General features: G+C 37.5%; 2 protein-coding genes and 1 pseudogene across 2 annotated transcripts; 2 read left to right on the top strand and 1 right to left on the bottom strand.

The window, feature by feature from the left end:
• Positions 1–6,344: 6,344 nt before the first annotated feature.
• LOC140851653 (WAT1-related protein At1g68170-like) lies at positions 6,345–8,234 on the top strand. The gene is made up of 6 exons (XM_073243619.1): positions 6,345–6,349; positions 6,415–6,538; positions 6,898–7,155; positions 7,253–7,411; positions 7,689–7,840; positions 7,919–8,234. The coding sequence occupies exons 1-6, from the start codon at positions 6,345–6,347 to the stop codon at positions 8,127–8,129; spliced, it is 909 nt and encodes a 302-aa protein (XP_073099720.1). The 3' UTR covers positions 8,130–8,234.
• Positions 8,235–14,548: 6,314 nt separating this feature from the next.
• Positions 14,549–18,120, top strand: LOC140851663 (WAT1-related protein At1g68170-like; annotated as a pseudogene).
• Positions 18,121–19,894: 1,774 nt separating this feature from the next.
• LOC140851684 (WAT1-related protein At5g64700-like) lies at positions 19,895–21,534 on the bottom strand. Its single transcript, XM_073243721.1, has 5 exons — positions 21,479–21,534; positions 21,250–21,366; positions 20,884–21,133; positions 20,207–20,358; positions 19,895–20,113 (listed from the first exon to the last, which is right to left on the bottom strand). Exons 2-5 carry the CDS (start codon positions 21,276–21,278, stop codon positions 19,987–19,989), a joined length of 558 nt encoding a protein of 185 aa, XP_073099822.1. The 5' UTR covers positions 21,279–21,366; positions 21,479–21,534; the 3' UTR covers positions 19,895–19,986.
• Positions 21,535–25,479: the final 3,945 nt, after the last annotated feature.

Here is a 25,479-nt window from a genome sequence, read left to right on the forward strand (position 1 = left end):
TTGCGGGCCACTTTGGCTGGACTCATCAGTGGTATAACGACCTCTAATTTTGGCAATAACTTCTTCTTGGCCAATGACCAACTTTCCTGCATTCTAAAAGCTTTGGGAACATTGTTTGGTCTGTGCTAACAAGCGTAAAGGCCTCACCACTCTGAAGTTGTTCTTTCAGTTCGGTATATATGGGCACGCGGTGCCTTTCGTCGAGCTTATTATTATTATTATCATTATTTATCCCTAAGTTAGAATCTATCAAGCATTGATGTTGAAATATAGTACTTGATATGATTATCGAGCTATATAATATGGATAATGAAGCCATGCAGATGCAAGAATTGGCTGGTTCATTGTGCCAAAAATTTTTTAAAATAACTTTTCTATGTTCTTAGTTTAGGATGCTGGAACTATCATCTTTGCTCTGCCTCTTTCTCTCGAAAAAATTTTGCCCTCCCTCAACGTCAATCTCGAGTATGCAACTTTGGATTAAAAATAATAGTTGACACTATTGTCTAAATTACTACTTAAACATAGAAAACTTGATATTCTTATTTGTGGTACCACCACCACTTTGCTCTGTTAGCTTCGTTTCGAGTTTATGAGCTCCAGAGAGACAAATAAGAACCTTTTTTCCTAGAGCGCCGAAGCAAGCGAAGCAGACCACAAAAAGTGGAGCAAGTGGAAAGGAGGACCAACCTAATCACTTTAGTATATCAGTTGAAGTCCAAATTGATTTACTCTGTATATATCTCTTGTAATCTTAAAAACTAGAGAATAATTGAATGTTTTGGAAATCAACCATATTGGAGGCTAAGATTTGAACCTTGCACTCCATAATCTCCAATTCTCTATAGTGACACTTTGTGTCCTTGTTCATGGACATACGTCTATATACCTGTTGCGGCCAACTCTCCATCGTCCGTCGTCGAAAATGATCACCTGCAAAATAGCGTCTGCACAGACCGGATTTGTATCCGACGGAGATCCTCCGATGCTTAAGTCAGAGAGAGAAGTTGATGAACAGGAGTTGAATATAAACAGTAGGAGAGGTTTAGCCCAGCATAAGCTTATCAACCCTATTTTCCTTACCCCCTTTTATAGATGAGGTTTCGTAACCGTCGGACGTGATCCCGTATTTTATGATGCTAAATCATCTAGCCATAATTACGTAGTGGATCGTTAATTTTCACTGATTGCGCCGTGATATGCGATCGGTAACCGTTCGTGACGGTTATGGTATGTTGAGTAGATTGGCCGACCATATGTCGGTAGAACTGACCATATGTCGGTAGAATCCATGAGCGACCGTCGACTAGTAGTTTTGTTATGCTGATGGTCTAAATCGTCTGCTGTCGATTGGTAAAAGTCGAATCATTAGTCGGTCAGCCGACAACAGATCGGTGCGATTCACTCAGTTGGTCGATGAAGAATCGGAACCGTATATTCAGCCGATGTAGAGTCAGAGTTGTATGTGCGGTTGGTCGGCTGTCGTTGAGTCGGAGTCGGAGTCGGTAATCGGTTGTATTGAGTCAGGGGTCGATTGACTTACCCCAACAGTTGCCCCCCGCTCTTAAATCCAAAGTGAGTCGACGTGTATATTACCACGTAGTTTGTCATGTTGGACGAAGAGAGTTATTTTTTATCATATCAAATCTCGATTTTGATGCCATTTTCTTTGAGATATGGGTGATCGGCTATTTTATCGTGTTGGCAAGTACAGTCATTTGTCACACTGACCGGACGATTTGGTATCAATTGTCAGTATTAGGTGTCGTTTCGAACAGTCGATTCGATGTCTGACGATATGATTCTGACAAGTAGATTTGTTCCACGTGTCCAAAAGTTATTGGATCGAAATTATTCATGCGAATAGAGGTGACGTGGCTTAATCTGGGGCAAGTACATCGAACCATCCAATCAATGATCGGTCTAGATATTGCCACGTGTCGTCATCTGGTATATCTTCGATTTGACCGTCTTCATCTCGACCGTTGAGGGATCCTATATATAGGGTCACTCTCAGCCAAATTTTTATTTTTCACTACTTTTGCTGCTGGGACTCTGCCGGATTGTTGCCCCAACACCCAAGGTTATCGCTTCCAACCTTCAAGTCAACTTCATCTTTTTTTTCGAATCCTTTCCTCTTTCCTCTAAAGTCTCTATTTTCTTTAGAGTTGTTCTCATGGCTAGGGCCTCTCCTCCTCGGGAAGATCGATCGGAGAATCCGACTGATGAATCCCAGTCGAGTCTGGATGTGGAGTCCTCTTTACTTTCAGGACCAAATGTTGAATGACTTCGGGAGCAATTTTGTGTCCCGGAGCAGTTTCAACTTTTCATCTCTGAGGTCGATGGTCAAGTGAATGACCCACCTTCGGGTCAGGTGGCTTTCTACGTCGAAGATCTTCGGACGGATCTTTGATTTTTGATTTCGAAGTTTGTCCAAAATATTTTGTATTATTACAGATTTTGCCTAGCTCAGCTGGCACCGAACTCGGTCCGACTGATAATTAGCTTTGCTTTGCTGTGTCGGACGTTGCCGACCATATCTCTGTTGTAATTGCAGCCATGCAGCAGAAGATGCGAGTGTCGAATACCGACATTCGTCTGCATGCTGCCAAGAAGAGGACAGCATCTGAGGCCGAGCTTTTGCGACCACCGAAGAGGCATCAAGCACGGCTCTAGTCGGCATTTCAACGTCGACCGTGGAACCTGATGCCCTATCGACATCGGTTCCTAAACCAGTCTTGGCACTGTCAGCTCCAATAGTGCTCCCTGCTGTGTCGTCTAAGGAAAGGGCGGTGAGGGAAAGTACCGAAACAACATCGGTAATTCTGCCACCTGAGGTTCGGATCGAGGCTAGAGAGCCCAAACAATCTGCGGCTACGCCAGTTGTTCCTTCAATTGGGGTGCAGTCAAACTCAAGCTTTCCCTTGCTTTCAAATGTGGGGTTGCCGACAACAGACCGGGGGAAAGCTCCGGTGGCATCGGTGGATGATGCAGTATCGGAGGGCCATGCGGTGCATTTCGACCTCCAAGTGCCCGTCGATGAATCGGCCCTGGCTAATTCTGTATTGGCCAAGCGACTGTGCCAGATGACTCTCCTTCTGACCGATCGAGAGCGTCGGAGGAAACGATCGATGGTTGAAATATTTTCATCCTTTTACCCGACCATCATCGAGATAAGTCTCTTTGATAAGCTTTCTTTTTTCTTTTTTCTTTTTTTATAACCCAACTTATCCTCTGTCTGTAATTGATCCACCACATGTCTGATCTGGAGGTCGGCTACACAAAATTCATCGACATCCGTAGTGCGTAGAAGAATAAGGCGGCAGCCGCCGATGTTGAGAAAGTGGCTGCACTTGAACAACTCAAGTCGGTAGGGAGCGGGAAGCCAAACTTCAGGAGGAGGTTTCCCGACTAACTGATGACTTAGCATCCTCGGGGGCCGAACTTACGTCGGTTCGTAGGGCTATTTCGGCTTTTGAGGCACAAGTCAAGAGCAAGAAACATTCTATCCACCGACTTCGATGAGAGCGAGATGGATGCATCGAAGAACTTGAAGCCGAACATGGACGTCATCGGGCCATCCTGAAAAGGTTGGCACTGGCCGAAGAAAAATTATCTTCTGCTCGAGCCGATGCTGATTTGGCTAAAGCAGAAGCAGAGTTGGCAAGAGAAACACTGGGTTAGATAGTCGAGGATTTTCGAGGTTCGGAAGAATACAGGGAAGAGATCCTTGAAAATGGCTTCACTTCGTACTATGTCGGGTATGAAGACCACCGTGATGTGGTCGGAAAACTATATCCGAACCTCGACTTGAGCAGCATCGTCCCTCCAAGATCGAAAGACGGAGTTACTGAAGAAGAAGCTGCTCCGATTCAAGAAGAAGCACTGACTGAGCCTGAAATCATTCAAGTCGAGGATGCTACACCCGAGCAAAGGAACGATGATGAAACTTAGTCGGTGTATTTTATTTTTTTTTTGTAATCAGATACCTGTAATCGAACTTCGGTCCAATTTTGTAACTTCTTATTTTGGCAATGAAAGTATTTTTCTTCTAAGTTTGAACTTTGTTCGTCTGGAATATTGTCTACAATGTCTGCAATGTAAAGTAGTCACCGAACATTAATCGGTGATCCGATCATTCGGTAGGATTTGTAGAATATCCGTTAGTCGTGTAGTCATTTTGACGTACTTGATAGAAATTAGGATAACGATTATAAGTCGAATATCCCATGTCCGACATTTGGTCAGATTTGTTCGTCGAATTATCTGATAATCATGGTAAGTCAAATATCCCTCGACTGACCGTAGCCTTGTCGGTATAGTTTTAATCCGACCTTGATCATTTTGGCATTTCATTCCACTTAGTTAGGACTAAGTCAGCATATTAGTCTTTCGACTGTGGTCAGCTTTTACAGTAGAAAGTCGACATTGTAAATCGAGATATAATCGGTATTATGGCTTTTGCGGTGAAAGCCAGTGTAGTTGTTGTCGGTTGAGATTGCAGTCGGTATATTGGTTTTTGCATGAAAATCGAAATATGGTCGTCATCGAAGTAGTTGATTCTTTGATTTTTATAGTGGAGACTAAGATAAACTCCGTATTAAAGTACAGTAGATAGCTCGGCTTTGGCAATGGAAGCCGACATATAGCCAGCAATTGATAAAACTTGTCAAAGATTTATGATTCTGAAATTCTGATTGTATTTTAAATAATGTACATATTGACACCTTTATTGATAATACATCTTCAGATTATCGACATTCAATTTTTGAAGAATCGTCGACCCTTCGAGAGTTTCTAATCGATATGCATTCGGTCTAAGAATTTTTGATATTTTATAAGATTTTTTCCAGTTCGGAGATAATTTTTCTCGATCCAGGGGTTTTGAGACTTCTGCTTTTCTTAAGATCAAATCTGCTGGTCGAAAGACCTTCGGCTTGACTCTTGCGTTGTAATACCGAGCTATCTTTTGTCGATATGCAGCCATCCAAACTTGAGCTTGCTATCAGAGTTCTGGAATGAGATCTAAATTGGCTCTCCAACTTCAGAGTTGCTCGGCTCACTATATTGCTCCACTCTTGTTGACAGCAATCCGATCTTAAGCAGTATCATTGCTTCTGTCCCATAAGCTAAGTTGAATGGGGATTTTTCAAATGGTATGCGGAGAGTCATTCGATACGTCCATAAGATCGGATATAATTCTTCTACCTAGAGACCTTTAGCTTCATTCAGTCAGATTTTTAGCCCATGTAGGATTGTCCGGTTGGTTACTTCCACCTCGCCATTTGACTGTGGATGACTGACCGACGTGAGTTTATGTGTAATATGAAACTTCGCACAAAACTCTCTGAAATTTTGGTTGTCAAATTGTCGACCATTGTCGATAATGATGGTATGTGGTAAACCGAATCTGTAAATGATGAATTTCTGAATGAAGTCTTCCATCTTGCTTTTAGTGATTTACGCCAGAGACTTGGCTTCTATCCATTTGATAAAGTAGTCGATGGTGATCACTATGAATTTTCTCTATCCGGATGCCGGGCGAAAGGGCCAAGTATGTTAATCCCCCATTGTATGAAGGGCCATGGTGTTACAATCGATATCAACTGACTAATCGGTTGATGTTGTATATTTACATATTTTTGACATGATTCACACCTTCGGACGAGTTCAGCTGTATCTTTTTTCATGGTGGGCCAGTAATATCTTTGTCGCAGAACTTTATAATCTAGAGACTTGCCCCCAAGTGATTTCCGCATACATATCCTTTCGTGCACTTCTCTAAGTGCATAGTTGGCATCCGTAGGTCCTAAACACTTCAGCAAGGGGAGAGAGAGAAAGATCTTTTATAAAGATGATCATTCATTATTACATATTGAGAGGCCATCCATCGGAGTTGTTTAGCCTCTGAAGAGTCTGCATGAAGGATCCCATCAATCAGATATTGAACGATCGAATCCATCCAGCTTGGTTTGATAGTAAGCTGCAATACTTCTTCGACTTTATCAATACTCGACTGTTCGAGGTATTCAACAAATGTCCGACCCAGCGAGTTGAAAGCGATAATAGCCAGTCTTGAAAGTACGTCGGTCCGAGTATTTTCGATTCTGGAAATGTAAAAGATTTTGAAACATTTCAAGCTTGTCGTAAAATCTTTCACCTTCTGAAGGTACTTCATTATAATGAGGTCGTGGGCCTCAAATTCGCCCTTGACCTATCCAGTGATCAGTTGTGAGTTGGTGAAGATCTTCAAACTATAAATCTTAAGCTCTTTGGCTATCTTCAGGCTAGTCAAAAGTGCTTCATATTTGGCTGGATTATTTGAGGCTTTAAAGTTGAACCGAATGGCGTACTCGATGACTATCCCTTCGAAATTCATGAGTATGAGGCCAGCTCCGCTACCTTGTGCATTAGATGCTCCATCACGAGCTTAAAGCTAACTTCGGCAACCTTGGCCAATGCGTTGAGCAACCTCATGCCTGCATCCACATTTATCTTGGCTGTCGCTTTCAGGTTTATCCCACGCAATAATCGAAAAGTCAAAATTTTTTGAAATACTGCATGATTAAGATTTGTTTTAGATTACCAAAATTTAACGTTTCAAAGAATTTATTGGTCGCATATTAGATAAACTCTAAGAAATCCTACATGATCCATTTCATTCACACATTTGACCATGTCTTTAGCTAAATTAGTTCATAGTTTTGTATTAAACAACGTAAAATATGCATAAGATCACAAAGCAGAAAACAATATTACCAGGCCTTTAATTATTAAAAAGTAGTCAAACGAAGAGAAAAAAATTTTCTATATATTTTGTTTTATTTTTTTACATTAAATTTTGGTTTTTTGACCATTTTTGTATATATTTATCTTTTATTTTATTTTTTTCTTAAGTTGGAAATTTTAGGGATTCGAACAGCTTCGGGACAAGCGAAGGTGTTGGGGACACTTGTGGGACTAGATGGGGCAACATTTCTTACCTTATACAAAGGTCCGGACATCAATCCTTGGTCCACAAAGAAAGACCTCCTTAAGTTCTATCCAAAGGGTGACCATCACCAAGCTATGCCTCACGAGCCAGCTAAACGAATCATGGGTGCAGTTTTGGCGATTGCTTCTACTTTCTCTTATTCACTCTGGTTAATAATTCAGGTGATCTTCAGACAAAATGACCCTTTGGTGTTGGGGACTATATTGACTTGATCTATTATCCTTACTTGCAATACTTGTTGATGGAATTAATCTGTAGGCAAAGATATGCAGAACATATACTTGTCACTATTCAAGCTCAGCGCTGATGAGTCTGATGGGAGCAATCCAAGCTATTTTCATAGCCCTCTGCACAAACAGAGAAATGAATCAATGGAGATTAGGTTTTAATGTTAGGCTTCTCACCATTGCCTACAGTGTAAGAGCTGTCCTTTCATTTCATTTCCTGGCAGTTTAATTATATAAATATACTTGATTTGTTCAAAAAAGTTGTATCACATTAACCCATTTTATTAAGAACAAAAATAAAAATACTATTAATCATTTTATTATAAATGATTTGAGAATCCATGACTGCTATGTGTACGCACAGAAGTCTCCTTTGTTTGTCAAAAAAAAAAAAAAGAAGAAGAAGGAGAATTATTCATGTCAAACACTTTGGATAAAATCTCAATTTTGTTGATGTGGTGGTGGAGGGAATTGTTGCATCTGGGTTGATCATAATAGTGACGATGTGGTGCATAGAGAAAAAAGGTCCATTGTACGTCTCAGTTTTCAATCCTTTGCAGCTTGTGGTTGTTGTCTTATTAAGTTCACCTCTGCTTGGTGAGAGGTTGCACTTGGGAAGGTAGGCTCCAATTTTAATTTATACATAAAATCACATTTAGTTTAGATACATATTCTAGCTCATTTTTTTCTCCTTCAGTGTATTGGGTGCAGTTTTGATTATAACTGGACTTTATTTGGTGCTGTGGGGCAAGAAAAAGGAAGCAACCGTTGTGGCTGAAACCTTGGGGGCTAAAAATATTTCTGAACCAAACAACAAAGAAGAAGAAACTCTCACACGCGGGCCTCAAAATGTTTGCATGCTAAATAGCAGGGAAGAAGAGACCGAGACAAATGCATCAATGCCATAGGATAGGGAGGAGAATGTCTATGGTTTGTTTTTGCCCCGAATATATATGAGACTGGGCAGAAACTAAGAATTTTAAAATTAGATAATAGATGAATAGGTTTGATGCTAGGAGAAATTTATAATATTTGATATCAATTCAGCTGGATGCATCTTCATATATTAATTTACATGGCCTTGTCAGAAATTTCAGGTTTGATGTCATAAAATCTTCAGTTGGTTTTGATGGATTGGCAGGCACCTAATGTTTTTGTAAGTTTTTGGATTCCATTGAACAAGGATACATGACTCCAATGGCTGAGTTATGTGGTGCATGAGAAGGATTAAATGATGACATTAAGATCACGAAAGCATTCTACATTGTAGTCGAGGAGGATTAACAGTGGTCAATTGACTATCAAATATGGTATCCAATCCAATAATGACGATGCTCAACTGCTGGTGGATGGTAGTCTTGCTGGGCTTTTTGGAGATGGAGCATAATTACGGTGAGATAAATAATATAGCTTTAATTTCTTCTTAATTGATAGAAGTTTTGTCCTCAATACTTGCTTTTATGTATGTATTTTTGCAAGAAATATATAGTATCTCTATCCTAAAAAAAAAGTGAACAAGTTTATGCATGTGCGAGTATGAAGTCTCCCGCTCTCCACATCACCAAAAGTGAGAAATTATATTAATTGAGATTTAAATGCTATCTCACTAGTAAACTATCCATCTTGTATTATCCATTGTGTATTGCATCCCGTGGCAGATACACTCCATAAATGATATATCTATTGTACTCGATGGGCATACATGCGTTCTAAATTTTAAGCTGATAAATTTTAATTAATTTTATATATTTTTTATAAAAAAAATATTTAGTTGGTAAATATTAATTGATATTCAGTTAAATTATTCAGGTGATAAATATTCAGTTCAATTAATTAAATATTAATTTTCTACATTAATTAAATTATAAGCTGATAAATATTTTTTTTTGATAGCTGATAAATATTAATTGATTTTTACATATTTTGGCACTATTTGCACAAAGATAGCATTATCTAAAAGCTCTTTACTCTCAAAATTTAAATAGGAGGAATATGCTAATAAATTGTGTCCATTTGTGGGACAGATAACGTGGCAAGACGAGTAGTTTTCAAACTGATAAGGACTTATTAGATTTTAATCTTGCATAAAATTTCTTCGTTTCCTCCTCTTCTTCCTTCCGTTGAGGAAAAGAAAAAAAAATGGAGATTTGATGCGGCTTAAAAATACTGTTGTCGCCTCCCGAGCTCTACTCGCTTCCCTTCCGGTGACCATCCAGCACTCTGATAGGTCACTCCAGCGGCTCTCCGATGATCCGACCTTCGTCAGTTCGATTTTAGCTCTTTGGACTTCTCCTTCAAAACCCTGGAAGTCCAATCGATGAGACTCCACCCTCTCCCATTAGCACCGGCTTTTTTTCAAAACCTCACTCCCTAATGCTGGTCCAGACTTGGATAGCTTCTACCATCACGAATCCATTAATGACTAGTAAACAATGCTTGGATCAGTGCGTTTTCTTAGTTCTTTTGCCGGAATTTTTAGTCCAAGATATGTTAGCTTCTGAGAGATATGTTTAGATTCATGTGTTCATCCATTCCCTTCTATTTGATTGTGAATATAATTACCTTTTGGGTTTTGTGATTTTTTTCCTTTGTAAGGATCTGGTTCCACTTTGAGGTATGGTAGCCACAAGAGTGATGTCTAGTTACGCTATCAAAATCCTATATCCATCAAAAATCTGATTTGAATCATTCTGGTACTACTGAATCCAGTTCTGGTATTGTAAGAATGGATTTGTGCCTCATAGTGTTGGAATTCCAGTTGGTTTTATGTGATTATCTTAACAGAATGTTGATTGGGCCATCATGTCATGAGTCAAGTAATGCCCAAATAGATGAACTCAAGCATTGATAATTTACACTTTAACTATTTAACATCAACCACAAAACTAAATCATTAAGCAGAATGTATTGCTAATGGTCTATGGTATTCACGCCGTCCACACAAACAAGGACACAACTAGCAATTAGTAACTACCAAGGATTGCAAAGATTTTCAGACACTCCGTTGCTCCACTTTCAAATTGTAGGCTAAGACTATTTTGATGATATAGCTTAGGTTACAATTTTATATTCAGTACAAAATCTAAGCTTTCATTTATTTTTTTAAAAAAAAAGCTTCAAAATTTACATTTAATCAGAGCCATATAAAAGAAGTGGACGGACTGGTGATGGCAAGTCTTCAGTTGGTTGCATCTCTCAGCTCTTTCCCCATAGAACGCTGTAAAGGCCTCCAACCATCAAAATTCCTCCTAAGACACTGCAAACACATTGTTGAAAACAACCATGTGAGCTCTTTCATACAAGCTAATGAAATTTGTGTACCTCAAGTTATGCTTGTGTTTTGTTTCACCTTCCCAATATGATCACTTCATCGGGAAGAAATAAGGAGAAAATGATGGTGAAAATGAGAGCCAGTGGCTGAGACATTGCCATGAAGACCGGTCCATACTAAATTGACCATGATAATGATGTCTTATTGAAGTAAAATTTTGATAGTGTGCTACAAATATCATCGAGATCATCGTTGTAAATTTTTGGATCCATCAGTGATCTTTATCTATCAGATTATTGTGCAGTTGTTCGTAACCGTCGAAATCAAATTTTAATGATCGACAAAGATAGGGCTATCGGATGGAGGTGGTATTTTGTAAAGATACTCTAACGATAATTATTTAGATAATAAATGGTGAAGATATATTTGAAATTCGATTTTACTGTTACAGGTTTATATAATCATCCAAAATTATTTGTAAGTATCAACTAAATTTTTTTAAAACTCCAATTTGAGAGATAAAATAATATCTTTTTTGTAAAATCATTATCGCAGTCACGTAGATCAAAAAGTTATATGAAATTAAAAAAAAATCATCTAAATCCGACCTCTAGATCAAAAGTTATGGCTTTTAGAAGGAAAGTGGGAACAGTATAAATATATATAAAAAAGATAATAGCAGAATGGGAGGGGTAGTAGCTCTTTGGTGAAGTCAAGCACCTAACCTGAGAAAGGGCTTAGGTTCGAATCACACAAGAGATGTTGGCCGCATAATATTGTTCTTTGATCGTTCATCATTGATCGATCATTGACCGCCCACCACCCGACCCCTGACTGGCCCACTACCGTAGCTTAAGGCTACGATAGTGGTTTGGAAACCACTGTAGTTGCTAAAAAATTACAGCTGTTGTAGGTTAGTTATGGTAGCAGTTGATATAACCACTATCGTAGCTAAAAAATCACCGTCGTAGGCCTACGGTAATGGTAGCGGTTAAGAATATGTAAATATATTTGAAGTTAAAAGCTACAATAATTGAGATGTTTGTATCTCATTGTGTATCATTGACTGAATCTCCTAAAGTGGTAATCAATATGAGGTAATGCAGAATTTAATTGCAAGTTATATATCTATTTTTATTTTTAATTAGTTGTTTTGTGCATTTATACGTAGTTGCTGCATGAATATAGTACTTATGATATATGTAATAGTTCAAAATTGATTGGTAATATAATGAAAGAATTATTTTTTTATATTGTAAGGATAGCTATCCAATTCATAATGCTGAATATATATATATGTTGTTGCAAAAATGATCAAATAGTTTATTCATCTTACTTTTCATCATTTACTAGCTCAAGTAATTTAGTAGCTCATCTTATTTTGAATTAGAATATTTTTATTGTGTTAATATATTATTTATGTAAAATATGTTTGATCAGAGAATTTATATTTGAGCAGATTTTTTTGATAAAAAAAATAAAAATTAAATTTTTTATCCAAAATTTAATTTAGCGACGAAATATTAATTTCGTCACAAATTTTTATTTCATCGCAAAAAAAATTTGTGAACCCAAAAAATAAAATTTTTATTATACATCACGATGAAATTTTTTATTTCGTTGGTAATTTTGCAACGAAAAAATACTTTCGTCGCTAAAAATTTTAATTTTGTCACGATGAAATTTTTATTTCGTCGTCATTATCACGACAAAATTTTTATTTCGTCGTCATTATCACGATGAAATTTTTATTTCGTCGCCATTATCGCGATAAAATTTATATTTCGTCGCAATTATAGCAACGAACATTTTATTTCGTCGCAATTAACGCGATAAAATTTTTGCGATAAATTTTTTTTGCGATGAATTTCATCACGAAGTTTTACGACGAATTTCATTTTCGTCGCAAAAAATTACGACGGAAGGAAAGTTTCATCGCAAAAACTAAGAGAATTTTTTTTTAATCACTATATTTAGCGATGAAATTATTTTTCGTTGTAATTTTAGCAACGACAATTTAAGCTCTTGCGACAAAATATTTTCGTCGCTAATACATCGCATACTTCGTCGTCTAGGTTTACTATTTTTTGCGACGAAATAAAATCGTTTCGTCGCTAAGATCTTTTACTACGAGGCTTTCTCTACAAATTTTTAACGACGATATATTTCGTCGCAAATACTTTTAGCGATGAAAATATGATTTTAGCGACGAAAAAATTTCGTGGCAAAAAATTAAATTTCTTATAGTGTATTTTGCATGTTCTTGGATATTTATTGCTCCCAATGTACTAATTAATTATTTTTTACTTATTCTGACCATGCATTCTTAAGGCATATGTAGGTTGATCACAACTAGAGCCATTAAATTTAAATTTTTAACATAGCTATTGAGAACCACTTCAACCATCACACTCTTTCCTGGATAATCATTCTCCATGATCTAGCAATCTATGTTTCATTTGCATGGGACTCTCTACTCAAGTGGAAATCATCTCATCAAGGAGAAAATCCAAGAAATAACGTCTCTTCATCTCTTCAATCCTCCAACCTCAAGCCACCAATAATTTGGATATTCTCTTACTAAATTGAAAAGATTTCACAAGATAATGGGTAAGGCATCAACCATAGTTCTTTTACTATTTGTTGACAGAAAAATATTAAGGGGAAAAATTCAAGTGTTAGCCTTTTCAGCTGTCTAACCTTTGAAGCTTGTATCATTTTCATCCACTCCGTCCTCTGACATCATAAAAGCACTGACATGTCACCCCACCATGTTGATATGCAATTTTGGAGGTAAAAGTGGAGCGATATATCTTTATCAAAGTTTTAAAGCCTCAGATCTTACCAATCTTCTTGGATGCTCAATATTGAGATAAATGATATTTGGAATTAGGGCTTGCCCCAATATGCACATTCCTCGGTTAAGATATTATTTTTAAAATTGGTAACTACATAATATTTAAGATTGAAAGCAAGAAATATCGACAGACGTCGGCCACTATATTGATATTATATTAACCGCTATCTCAGGACATTTGCACCATCTTAAGATACAAAAATTTTAAAAAATTGAAGAAAAAAAAATATATTAGCTACTCATGAGTACTGGATATTGAAGGTAAGTTCATATCATGGTTGAGATGATAAAAAATACAGCCATTTTTATTTTTATGGAAGTAGGAAGCCTTCTAGTCTTGCACCCCTCCAATAGGATGGCGCCCCTATATTAGAATAACATAATGTGAAAGGCTTTTGCAATATTGGCTAACAATATATTATCATGGATATTATTTTTTGATATATTTTTTATGAAAAAATATTATGGAATTGAACTATATAAAAGACCCTTTTTTTTGTTTTTTTGAAGTGTAAAAGCAAAAGCTTCTTTGGCTTTATAATTTTGCAACCTTATATTTGTCTTTATTAAAATTATAGAAGAATAGAGCTTCGCATTTAGCCATCGATATCAATCGCTCCTCCGACCACTAGTGTGGATCGCATTCACTCGAATTGTAATGATTTAAAGTTTCTCATTGAAAGTATCCTACTCTCTTTTATGAATTCAAATTTTTATTCCAATTTCAATTTCGATCGTGATCCAAATATTTTGAAAGATTTGATCATTCTGATTTCGATTTCGATTTCAAACTATTTCGATTCTTATTTCGATCGTGAATCAAGCACCTTCTCAGTATCTTGGTTTAAATCCACTCTTATCCAAAATGAAGACAAGTTCTGGCCCTAACATGTTCAAATTGTATCTTTCGGACAAAAGAATGATTAGTTTTTTTTTGCAATATCAACCGCCGGACGGTGCAATTAGCTGCTTTGCCGGGCGTGCAACAGTGGAAGGAGAGACTAGGGGTGCTTTGAGAGTCGTGCGAGGCGCAATCCAATGGTTGATGCCGCGACAGGATATCAATCATTCTTTCGCGCGAAAGATACAACCGGAACCCGGTCTCTGACAGCCGATCGTGAGGCCCAGACACCACGCGGCATTACGACTACTTGGGAACGCAACAGATGCCACCTGGGAGACGGGTTTCAGCTGCCGTCACCACACTCCAGTTTGTTGCACACTCCACCGTTGCCATTACAAACCCCTTATCCCCCACTCCACCGAGCCAGCGACTCGGTCTCTCTCTGATCTCTCTTCCCTTTCCTCCCTCCCTCTCCCCTCTAAATAGGGCCCAACTCACAAGGATTAGAAGAGCAGGTGAGAAGGAGGACGATATCTTCTTGCTTAATTACTTAGTTACTCTATTACTCTTTCTTGCATTTCTATACATATATATGTGTGTGTGTATGTGTGTGTATATATATATATATAAAGGAATGTTGGTTGGGTTGTTGGTATAGTTTGGGAGAATGGGAGGCAAAAGTTTCCGGGATGTGGTGGAACGGACGAAGCCAGCGGCGTTGATGGTGTTGGTTCAGGTGGGGTACGCCGTGTTGAACATCTTATACAAACTGGCCTTGAACGACGGCATGGACGTCAGGGTCCTCGTCTTCTACCGCCATATCTTCGCCGTCGCTTTCATCGGTCCTCTCGCCTTCTTCTTAGAGAGGTAACACCTTCTAGTCTTTCTCTCTTTTTTTTTTTTTTTCCATTTGTTGCAACCTTGAGAGATCTGGGGTTAATCTTGTTTTTTTATTTTTTATTTTTTTGTCTTTGTTGGGTTTGATATATTGGGATGGCAGGAAGAGCAGGCCAAAGTTAACGTGGATGATATTGTTACAGTCCTTCCTCTGTGGGTTATTTGGGTAAGCAATCCTAAGTCTCTCGCACTACAAGTGTCACACAACTCGAAAGGTCTCAAGCAAACTTTTCTTTTGTTTTTGAGGACATCAGTTGTCCTAAGTACCGACTCTCCCCTCCATTCAGATTTCATCAGGTAGATGAAATTAACCAGAAGCAGACTCCATATCATGGTTCTTTATTTTATCAAGAAGATGAAATCACGTAGAGAATCTATATCATGGTTCTTTTATTTATCGTGACGGAGGGCCAGAATGCCCACCTGAAAGTTTAAGTTTATAATCTTTGTGGAATTTATGTTAGATCTCTCTAAATCTTCTACATAAAAATTAAAAGGTTCTCTCTAACTCCTTTAATTCTCAGGAAAGAAAACTGTAATCTTTGTCACATGCATTCATGGGAATTTGCATAAAGTGGGGAGATACAAAACTTTGCATAAAGTGCAGTGAATGATTTGGCGATTAATGACCACTGAATTACGTAAAAAAAATGAAGACAAGTAATACGGGTGGAGAAGATGGTATATATTAAGAGTTTCTACCCATGCATCCAGGCAATAGTAATACGTCTGGACTTATTTAAATAAAGCATATAATTAAGGAGAATTTATAAGTCCCCACCCCACAACTGAAAAAACAAAAAACACAGCTATGCCATTCTTTTTATTAACACTTTTGAAATATTATTATCTAAAAAATTACAAAACCAACCCAAAAAGTTACTGTGCTTTCCCATTTGACCAACCAGTATTTCTTTTTTTTTTCTTTTTTTCTTTTTCTTTTTACAGGGGGGGCCTCGCGCAAAGTCTCTACCTCACGAGCTTAAAGCTAACTTCGGCAACTTTGGCCAATGCGTTGAGCAACCTCATGCCTGCATCCACATTTATCTTGGCTGTCGCTTTCAGGTTTATTCCACGCAATAATCGAAAAGTCAAAATTTCTTGAAATACTGCATGATTAAGATTTGTTTTAGATTACCAAAATTTAACGTTTCTAAGAATTTATTGGTCGCATATTAGATAAACTCTAAGAAATCCTACATGATCCATTTCATTCACATATTTGACCATGTCTTTAGCTAAATTAGTTCATAGTTTTGTATTAAACAACGTGAAATATGCATAAGATCACAAAGCAAAACACAATATTACTAGGCCTTTAATTATTAAAAAGTAGTCAAACGAAGAGAAAAAAATTTTCTATATATTTTGTTTTATTTTTTTACATTAAATTTTGGTTTTTTGACCATTTTTGTATATATTTATCTTTTATTTTACTTTTTTTCTTAGGTTGAAAATTTTAGGGATTCGAACAGCTTCGGGACAAGCAAAGGTGTTGGGGACACTTGTGGGACTAGGTGGGGCAACATTTCTTACCTTATACAAAGGTCCGGACATCAATCCTTGGTCCACAAAGAAAGACCTCCTTAAGTTCCATCCAAAGGGTGATCATCACCAAGCTATGCCTCACGAGCCAGCTAAACGAATCATGGGTGCAGTTTTGGTGATTGCTTCTACTTTCTCTTATTCACTCTGGTTAATAATTCAGGTGATCTTCAGACAAAATGACCCTTTGGTGTTGGGGACTATATTGACTTTATCTATTATCCTTACTTGCAATACTTGTTGATGGAATTAATCTGTAGGCAAAGATATGCAGAACATATACTTGTCACTATTCAAGCTCCGCGCTGATGAGTCTGATGGGAGCAATCCAAGCTATTTTCATAGCCCTCTGCACAAACAGAGAAATGAATCAATGGAGATTAGGTTTTAATGTTAGGCTTCTCACCATTGCCTACAGTGTAAGAGCTGTCCTTTCATTTCATTTCCTGGCAGTTTAATTATATAAATATACTTGATTTGTTCAAAAAAGTTGTATCACATTAACCCATTTTATTAAGAACAAAAATAAAAATACTATCAATCATTTTATTATAAATGATTTGAGAATCCATGACTGCTATGTGTACGCACAGAAGTCTCCTTTGTTTGTCAAAAAAAAAAAAAAAAAAGAAGAAGGAGAATTATTCATGTCAAACACTTTGGATAAAATCTCAATTTTGTTGATGTGGTGGTGTAGGGAATTGTTGCATCTGGGTTGATCAAAATAGTGACGATGTGGTGCATAGAGAAAAAAGGTCCATTGTACGCCTCAGTTTTCAATCCTTTGCAGCTTGTGGTTGTTGTCTTATTAAGTTCACCTCTGCTTGGTGAGAGGTTGCACTTGGGAAGGTAGGCTCCAATTTTAATTTATATATAAAATCACATTTAGTTTAGATACATATTCTAGCTCATTTTTTTCTCCTTCGGTGTATTGGGTGCAGTTTTGATTATAACTGGACTTGGTGCTGTGGGGCAAGAAAAAGGAAGCAACCGTTGTGGCTGAAACCTTGGGGGCTAAAAATATTTCTGAACCAAACAACAAAGAAGAAGAAACTCTCACACGCGGGCCTCAAAATGTTTGCATGCTAAATGGCAGGGAAGAAGAGACCGAGACAAATGCATCAATGCCATAGGATAGGGAGGAGAATGTCTATGGTTTGTTTTTGCCCCGAATATATATGAGACTGGGCAGAAACTAAGAATTTTAAAATTAGAAGATAGATGAATAGATTTGATGCTAGGAGAAATTTATAATATTTGATATCAATTCAGCTTGATGCATCTTCATATATTAATTTACATGGCCTTGTCAGAAATTTCAGGTTTGATGTCATAAAATCTTCAGTTGGTTTTGATGGATTGGCAGGCAACTAATGTTTTTGTAAGTTTTTGGATTCCATTGAACAAGGATACATGACTCCAATGGCTGAGTTATGTGGTGCATGAGAAGGATTAAATGATGACATTAAGATCACGAAAGCATTCTACATTGTAGTCGAGGGGGATTAACAGTGGTCAATTGACTATCAAATATGGTATCCAATCCAACAATGACGGTGCTCAACTGCTGGTGGATGGTAGTCTTGCTGGGCTTTTTGGAGATGGAGCATAATTACGGTGAGATAAATAATATAGCTTTAATTTCTTCTTAATTGATAGAAGTTTTGTCCTCAATACTTGCTTTTATGTATGTATTTATGCAAGAAATATATAGTATCTCTATCCTAAAAAAAAAATGAACAAGTTTATGCATGTGCGAGTATGAAGTCTCCTGCTCTCCACATCACCAAAAGTGAGAAATTATATTAATTGAGATTTAAATGCTATCTCACTAGTAAACTATCCATCTTGTATTATCCATTGTGTATTGCATCCTGTGGCAGATACACTCCATAAATGATATATCTATTGTACTCGATGGGCATACATGCGTTCTAAATTTTAAGCTGATAAATTTTAATTAATTTTATATATTTTTTATAAAAAAAATATTTAGTTGGTAAATATTAATTGATATTCAGTTAAATTATTCAGGTGATAAATATTTAGTAATTAATTAAATATTAATTTTCTACATTAATTAAATTATAAGCTGATAAATATTTTTTTTTGATAGCTGATAAATATTAATTGATTTTTGCATATTTTGGCACTATTTGCACCAAGATAGCATTATCTAAAAGCTCTTTACTCTCAAAATTTAAATAGGAGGAATATGCTAATTAATTGTGTCCATTTGTGGGACAGATAACGTGGCAAGACGAGTAGTTTTCAAACTGATAAGGACTTATTAGATTTTAATCTTGCATAAAATTTCTTCGTTTCCTCCTCTTCTTCCTTCCGTTGAGGAAAAGAAAAAAAAATGGAGATTTGATGCGGCTTAAAAATACTGTTGTCGCCTCCCGAGCTCTACTCGCTTCCCTTCCGGCGACCATCCAGCACTCCGATAGGTCACTCCAGTGGCTCTCCGATGATCCGACCTTCGCCGGTTCGATTTTAGCTCTTTGGACTTCTCCTTCAAAACCCTGGAAGTCCAATCGATGAGACTCCACCCTCTCCCATTAGCACCGGCTTTTTTCCAAAACCTTACTCCCTAACGCTGGTCCAGACTTGGATAGCTTCTACCATCACGAATCCATTAATGACTAGTAAACAATGCTTGGATCAGTGCATTTTCTTAGTTCTTTTGTCGGAATTTTTAGTCCAAGATACGTTAGCTTCTGAGAGATATGTTTAGATTCATGTGTTCATCCATTCACTTCTATTTGATTGTGAATATAATTATCTTTTGGGTTTTGTGATTTTTTTCCTTTGTAAGGATCTGGTTCCACTTTGAGGTATGGTAGCCACAAGAGTGATGTCCAGTTACACTATCAAAATCCTATATCCATCAGAAATCTGATTTGAATCATTCTGATACTACTGAATCCAGTTCTGGTATTGTAAGAATGGATTTGTGCCTCATAGTGTTGGAATTCCAGTTGGTTTTATGTGATTATCTTAACAGAATGTTGATTGGGCCATCATGTCATGAGTCAAGTAATTCCCAAATAGATGAACTCAAGCATTGATAATTTACACTTTAACTATTTAACATCAACCACAAAACTAAATCATTAAGCAGATTGTATTGCTAATGGTCTATGGTATTCACACCGTCTACACAAACAAGGACACAACTAGCAATTAGTAACTACCAAGGATTGCAAAGATTTTCAGAATCTCCGTAGCTCCACTTTCAAATTGTAGGCTAAGACTATTTTGATGATATAGCTTAGGTTACAATTTTATATTCAGTACAAAATCTAAGCTTTCATTTATTTTTTTAAAAAAAAGCTTCAAAATTTACATTTAATCAGAGCCATATAAAAGAAGTGGACGGACTGGTGATGGCAAGTCTTCAGTTGGTTGCATCTCTCTGCTCTTTCCCCATAGAACGCTGTAAAGGCCTCCAACCATCAAAATTCCCCCTAGGACACTGCAAACACATTGTTGAAAACAACCATGTGAGCTCTTTCATACAAGCTAATGCAATTTGTGTACCTCAAGTTTTGCTTGTGTTTTGTTTCACCTTCCCAATATGATCACTTCACCGGGAAGAAATAAGGAGAAAATGATGGTGAAAACGAGAGCCAGTGGCTGGGACATTGCCATGAAGACCGGTCCTTTCTTCTCGATGCACCAGGCTTGCAAATAGAATGCGACGCCAGCAATAAATATTCCCTGCAAATTGCATCTCAATTTAGATGCAAAATATATTTATGTATGATGGCTCACATCTTTATTTTGTTTTCTTTTACCTTCATGAAATGAATTATGGTAAATTTACCACATTTTCCTCAATCAAAGAGAAGAGATTTATGATCAAAAGGTCATAGTAAGTTTGCATGCTAAGAAATAAGCCTAGATATAGTCAGGATAGCATCTAAGTTTTGTAGGAGTGTACATTATATGCTACTGCGAGAAGGCCTGCATCCAAATGCAGCTTCCATTCTGCAAAGTCTCTCTCAAAGCCCAAGCCGACTAGAAATGATTGTATTGTGCCAATGATGTAAAGAGCATTAAAGAGATTAGCCATAATCAATAGGCATCATTACCCCAAAAGATAAGAATCATAATATAGATTTCCTTTCCACAGAGGGGAGAATAATCTGTTTGTATCATTCTATCTCAAGTGTGAATGCAAAACTGTAATACTAATTTCTAGACCATTAAAGTAGGGTCAATACCTCTTTTCTTTTATTTTACCTGCAACACTATCCATAGTGACCAACATGTTGTAAAAAGAACCATCAGAAAGGTTCCCGAGACCCATTTGGTCTTCGAATTGGTGTAGTTATCTATCGTATTAGTTCCAAGAAGACTGAGCTGTTGATGTTTAAGTGACTTCAGGCTAGGACCTTCATAGAAGGCAATCACCAAGACTCTAGCTAGACAAAGTGCAACTCCAAAGATTTTTGCAATTCCTGATATGCTCTTTAGTTTGATAGTTTCCATTCTGTAATGTGTCAATAAAAATAAAAATTGTCCGAGATGAGAGAGTAACCATTTAACTATGGAGAATCTTTTTGAAGCCCAAAAACCTATGGGCTTAATCCTTCTTGTCAAACTTACCGAAATACCAGAGCTAACAAAAAAGTCATCACAGGGATTGTATTCGTGGCAGCAGATGCCACTGTTGCAGATGTGTAGTTGATGGTCACACTCACCACGTTTACGCAGAATGTAGTCCTAAATTTCCAAAAGTTTTCAGTATTCTTTTTAACAAGAAATTAAAAAGAAGATATACACAATATTTTAACCCACAACAATTTGATAAACAACCATGCGAACTTTAACTTACCCAAGCAAAGCAAGCAAGAAAATCTTGACCAATATGACAAATGATAAGGATGGAGCTGATCTGCTAGGATTTAGAAAAGAGTAAGCCCTAAGATAAATCGATAAAGAGAGAGAGAGAGAGAGCCTTAATGTAACAGCCCAGGTTCTTGGGCCTGTAACCCTTGACGGCCCAACGAAAGAAAAAAAAAAATTTTACAGGAGGAAGACTCCTAATCGGAGTCTTCTTCCTTCCCATTTCCAATGAAATCGGAGTCGAGGAGTCCGGCTAGGATAGAAGACCTTCCCTATAAAGACCCCCTTCCTCCCTTAGGATCTTACAACAAAAATTTCGAAAAAATTTGAGAGATATTTTCAAAGGAAGCACCGTGGATGGTTGATCGGAAGAGATGGGGGCCGTCGGAGCTGTCTTTGGACATCGGAACAAGGTATTCTTCTTCTCCTTTTCTTTTCGGATTATCTTCCGACCGTCGATGTGCTTGGAAGCCGACGAGATGTCGGTTCGGGCTCAAATAGGGACACCCCCTATTTGCGTTGTTCTCTCCTTCCGCCGCCGGCAGCAAAGAGGGGTGGGGCTGCCACTGGGACGGTAGCTTCACCGTCGTTGAGGTTGCCGGGGAGGATGGCCGGAGATGGCCTACCTGGCCGGATGAGGGGGAGGCGCTCGGAAAAAGCTCGGGTCCCCTATTTTGATCGTGGGGAAGAGGAGAAGAAATCTCTTCTCTCTTCTCTAAATAAAAATTAAATTATATATATATATAATAAATAAATAAAAATAAATAAATAAAAAAAAGGGAGACATAGATAAGAGTTTCGATAAACCTCAATATACAATTTTTTTAAAAAAAAATTAATTTGGTTAAATTGATTTGTTTGATAGGAGAACAGTCCAACGGCCAGGAGCTCATGTCTGGGACAGTCCGCCAGGAGCTTATACCTGGGACAGCCTCTCACGGGCTTTCGTACGTGGGACAGCCGACCAAGAGCTCATCTTGGGACAACCTTGAAAGGCTTTTTATGTGAAAATTGATTCGGATGATGACTGAGGTATAGACTTGAATAGTCCAGAGCCAGAAAGAAAATGTTAAAAATTCATGTGATTATGAAAAGAGAAATGAAAGATAAGACATGAAATAATTATTGAATAAAAGTATTTCACCTATTAACATATGATGATGCATCTATTTTAATAAGACAGTAAATTTATGGATGTTTGCAGTATTCTGAATATTGAACATGAGATTTTATATTTTATTGCTTATTCTTATTTTCAGATTATATTACTATATCAGTGTGATTGGGAATTCTTACTGGGCTGTAAAGCTCACATCTTTTCATCTTTCTTTTTTTCTTCTCAGAGTTACAGGACGCTTATGATTGACTGTGGCTTGGTCTTACGAGTGAGCAGATGGATAGATAGAGTACCATTGATACCTGATCAGAGGATTGAAAGAATGTTAATTGTAATTATGTAAGTTTTATGAATTATTATTGAAATTAAATATTATGGTTGATAAGGTTGTAATGATTTAATTTGGCCTTGCATATTCTTTAGGGCTTGCTCTAAGGAGTGTGCGGCCATCACGTATCCGATCCGAATGTTGGATTCGGGACGTGACAGAATGGTATCAGAACTTAGGTTTAAGATCATCAGAGATTATAAAGAGATATTAAAAATTTTATGTAAGATCAATAGGATGTGATATTTAAGATGACCACATCTGATACAAGGAATTGGAAGCAAAACAAGGGGATGGGGACTTCACCTTCCAAAAGCTATAGCAAAGGGTACCAACACGGCAGTGCCAATTGCTTGTCTGTAACATACAAAGACAGCAGTATTCATGCCACCATTGAATGCAGCCTTGGAAAGCATGGCCATTCCAGCATAAATGGCTTGGATGACAATGATGGCCATGTAAGGCTTCTTGTCATCCATTGCAAGCAAATTAGCAAAGACTACTGCTCCCTAAAATTAAAATGGACAAATAAACATGTATACACATAAAGAGAGAAGGGCTGAAGGGATATTTTCAGAGAGATCGGAAGGCGAAGATGGGGTTTGGTAGAGAAAGGTGAGGTCGGCTGCTTCGAGGAGGCATGAATAGACTGGCCGGCTTCATTGTTTATCAATTGTTGCCGTTTTTTTTTTTGGCGTTGTCTAGCAGGACAACATCAGTGCATCATGGGGAAATCTTTTGCCATTGAATTGAGGGTGTGGAAGATTTTTTTTTTTTTTTCCCCACCTGCCACGTGGGTGGTGACTGGTCAGCATTTGTTTGGATTCGATGCAAAAGAAGGAAGTTACCAAAAAAAAAAAAAAGGAAAATGCAAACGAAGGCGTTCGGATGCTGCATTCAATTAGAAAAAGTTGGCAGGCTGCCGGCTAGCAGACATCAAGCATGTCAGATCTTTTGTCCTCGTGCTTTCCGAACCCAACCAGATGGTAGTCGGTAGGTGGGAGAAATTATTGCATGCACCGGGTGCAAGTGAACCGGGGCATCGAGGAGTATATGCACGGTGGAGAGCGCGCAATCGGGAATCGGTGACGCGGTGGACAACATGCCACGCAACCCCTTCTATTGCGGGGTCCAATTTGCACCTAGGGCCTCCGTATTGCATGCACCACGTGCAATTGGACCGTGCAAATCCCACGGTGGATAACATGCCATGCGACCCTTGTATTTCATCGATCTCTCTACCGTGCATATGCTCCGGGATTTGCTCTGATCTATTTGCACACGGTGCGTGCAATAATTTCTCGGTAGATGGGGTGGAAGGAAGGAGAGGTGATCGGAGTGGCATACGATGCAGAAACCAGCAGTGACACATAAATGTTACCAATAATTTCTCGGTAGATGGGATGGAAGAAAGGAGAGGTGATCAGAGTGGTATACGATGCAGTAACCAGTAGTGACACAAAAATGTTACAGGGCTGGTGTGCAACTTTTCCATTGCTGTACTCTTTCTTAGACAACATATTAGTATGTAATGGGCAATCTGAAAGTTACGTCAGTTGTGTAGCATATTCGTTTCAGATTTCTGCTCGATCATTCATCCAAAAAAAAAGAAAAAAAAATTTTTCTTTTCATTCTGGATATTGTTTAAGCTGAAAAGTGTAGATATTTATTTTATTTATTTATTTATTTATTTATTTATTTATTTTTTGGAGGGAAAATGGAATCCTCAGCAATTATTAGAACTATAAATTAATTATAGAGATACCAGAGTAAAGAAGAAGCAAGTGAAACAATATGATGAAGCATTAAGGAAGATCTAGCTTCCCTGCTTTGGCAGCAAAAGGCTGAGCGATGTGCAAGGGCCTGGTGATTTATTTGGCTTTTCCACTGCAAAAAATGTTTCCATATGGATGGCAGATATGGGTAGGATAGGTCATTATTGGTATCCACTCTATATTTACCTCAAGATGGGGTGAGGTTACTGGCTGATGGACTCTTGGGATGAGACAGATAGAATAAGGTAGAGTGGTTTAGGTGGGACAGATCAGATAAAGCTTTAAAATTTTTTTTTTTTTTAACATATAATTTTTTTTATCCCAAAGAGAGAATTTATGAAGAGTTATATATATTCCGATCGAGTACGGCGTCAACTTTATCATTATTTCTATCTACCTCGAATCCAATCGAATAACATACATCCCGTTAGAATCAAGACACATTTGGTATTTAATGGAGTACAATAAACTTTTTTATTTATGGTATATTTAAATGATTGAACTGAAAATCCTATGAGATTTATGATTCAATCACTAAAATTACAGATTTGTAGATTGGACTAAACTTATTTTACAACTATTTAAGACTATCTTGTAAACAGACTGCATTTTTTATGGTTAAACCACGAATTTGATAGGATTTTGAATCCAACCATCCAAACATGTCTTTAGAGCCTATTTGGATGTCTAGCTAATTATCTTAGCTTAACTTATAAATTTTATGAGATTTTGGGTCCGAACATCCAAACAAGCTTTTAAAGAATATTAGA

Source organism: Elaeis guineensis, chromosome 9 (assembly GCF_000442705.2).
Source record: "Elaeis guineensis isolate ETL-2024a chromosome 9, EG11, whole genome shotgun sequence".
Classification (NCBI taxonomy): Eukaryota; Viridiplantae; Streptophyta; class Magnoliopsida; order Arecales; family Arecaceae; genus Elaeis; species Elaeis guineensis.

Excerpts from the sequence above, each read along its gene's own strand:
- LOC140851653 (XM_073243619.1), top strand. Across the intron at positions 7,156-7,252 it reads CACTCTGGTTAATAATTCAG|GCAAAGATATGCAGAACATA; the intron begins GTGATCTTCAGA and ends ATTAATCTGTAG. Across the intron at positions 7,412-7,688 it reads TTCTCACCATTGCCTACAGT|GGAATTGTTGCATCTGGGTT; the intron begins GTAAGAGCTGTC and ends GTGGTGGTGGAG.
- LOC140851684 (XM_073243721.1), bottom strand. The coding sequence starts at position 21,278 with ATGACTTTTTTGTTAGCTCTGGTATTTCG. Across the intron at positions 21,134-21,249 it reads TTGTTAGCTCTGGTATTTCG|AATGGAAACTATCAAACTAA; the intron begins GTAAGTTTGACA and ends GACACATTACAG. Across the intron at positions 20,114-20,206 it reads GAAGTGATCATATTGGGAAG|TGTCCTAGGGGGAATTTTGA; the intron begins GTGAAACAAAAC and ends ATGTGTTTGCAG.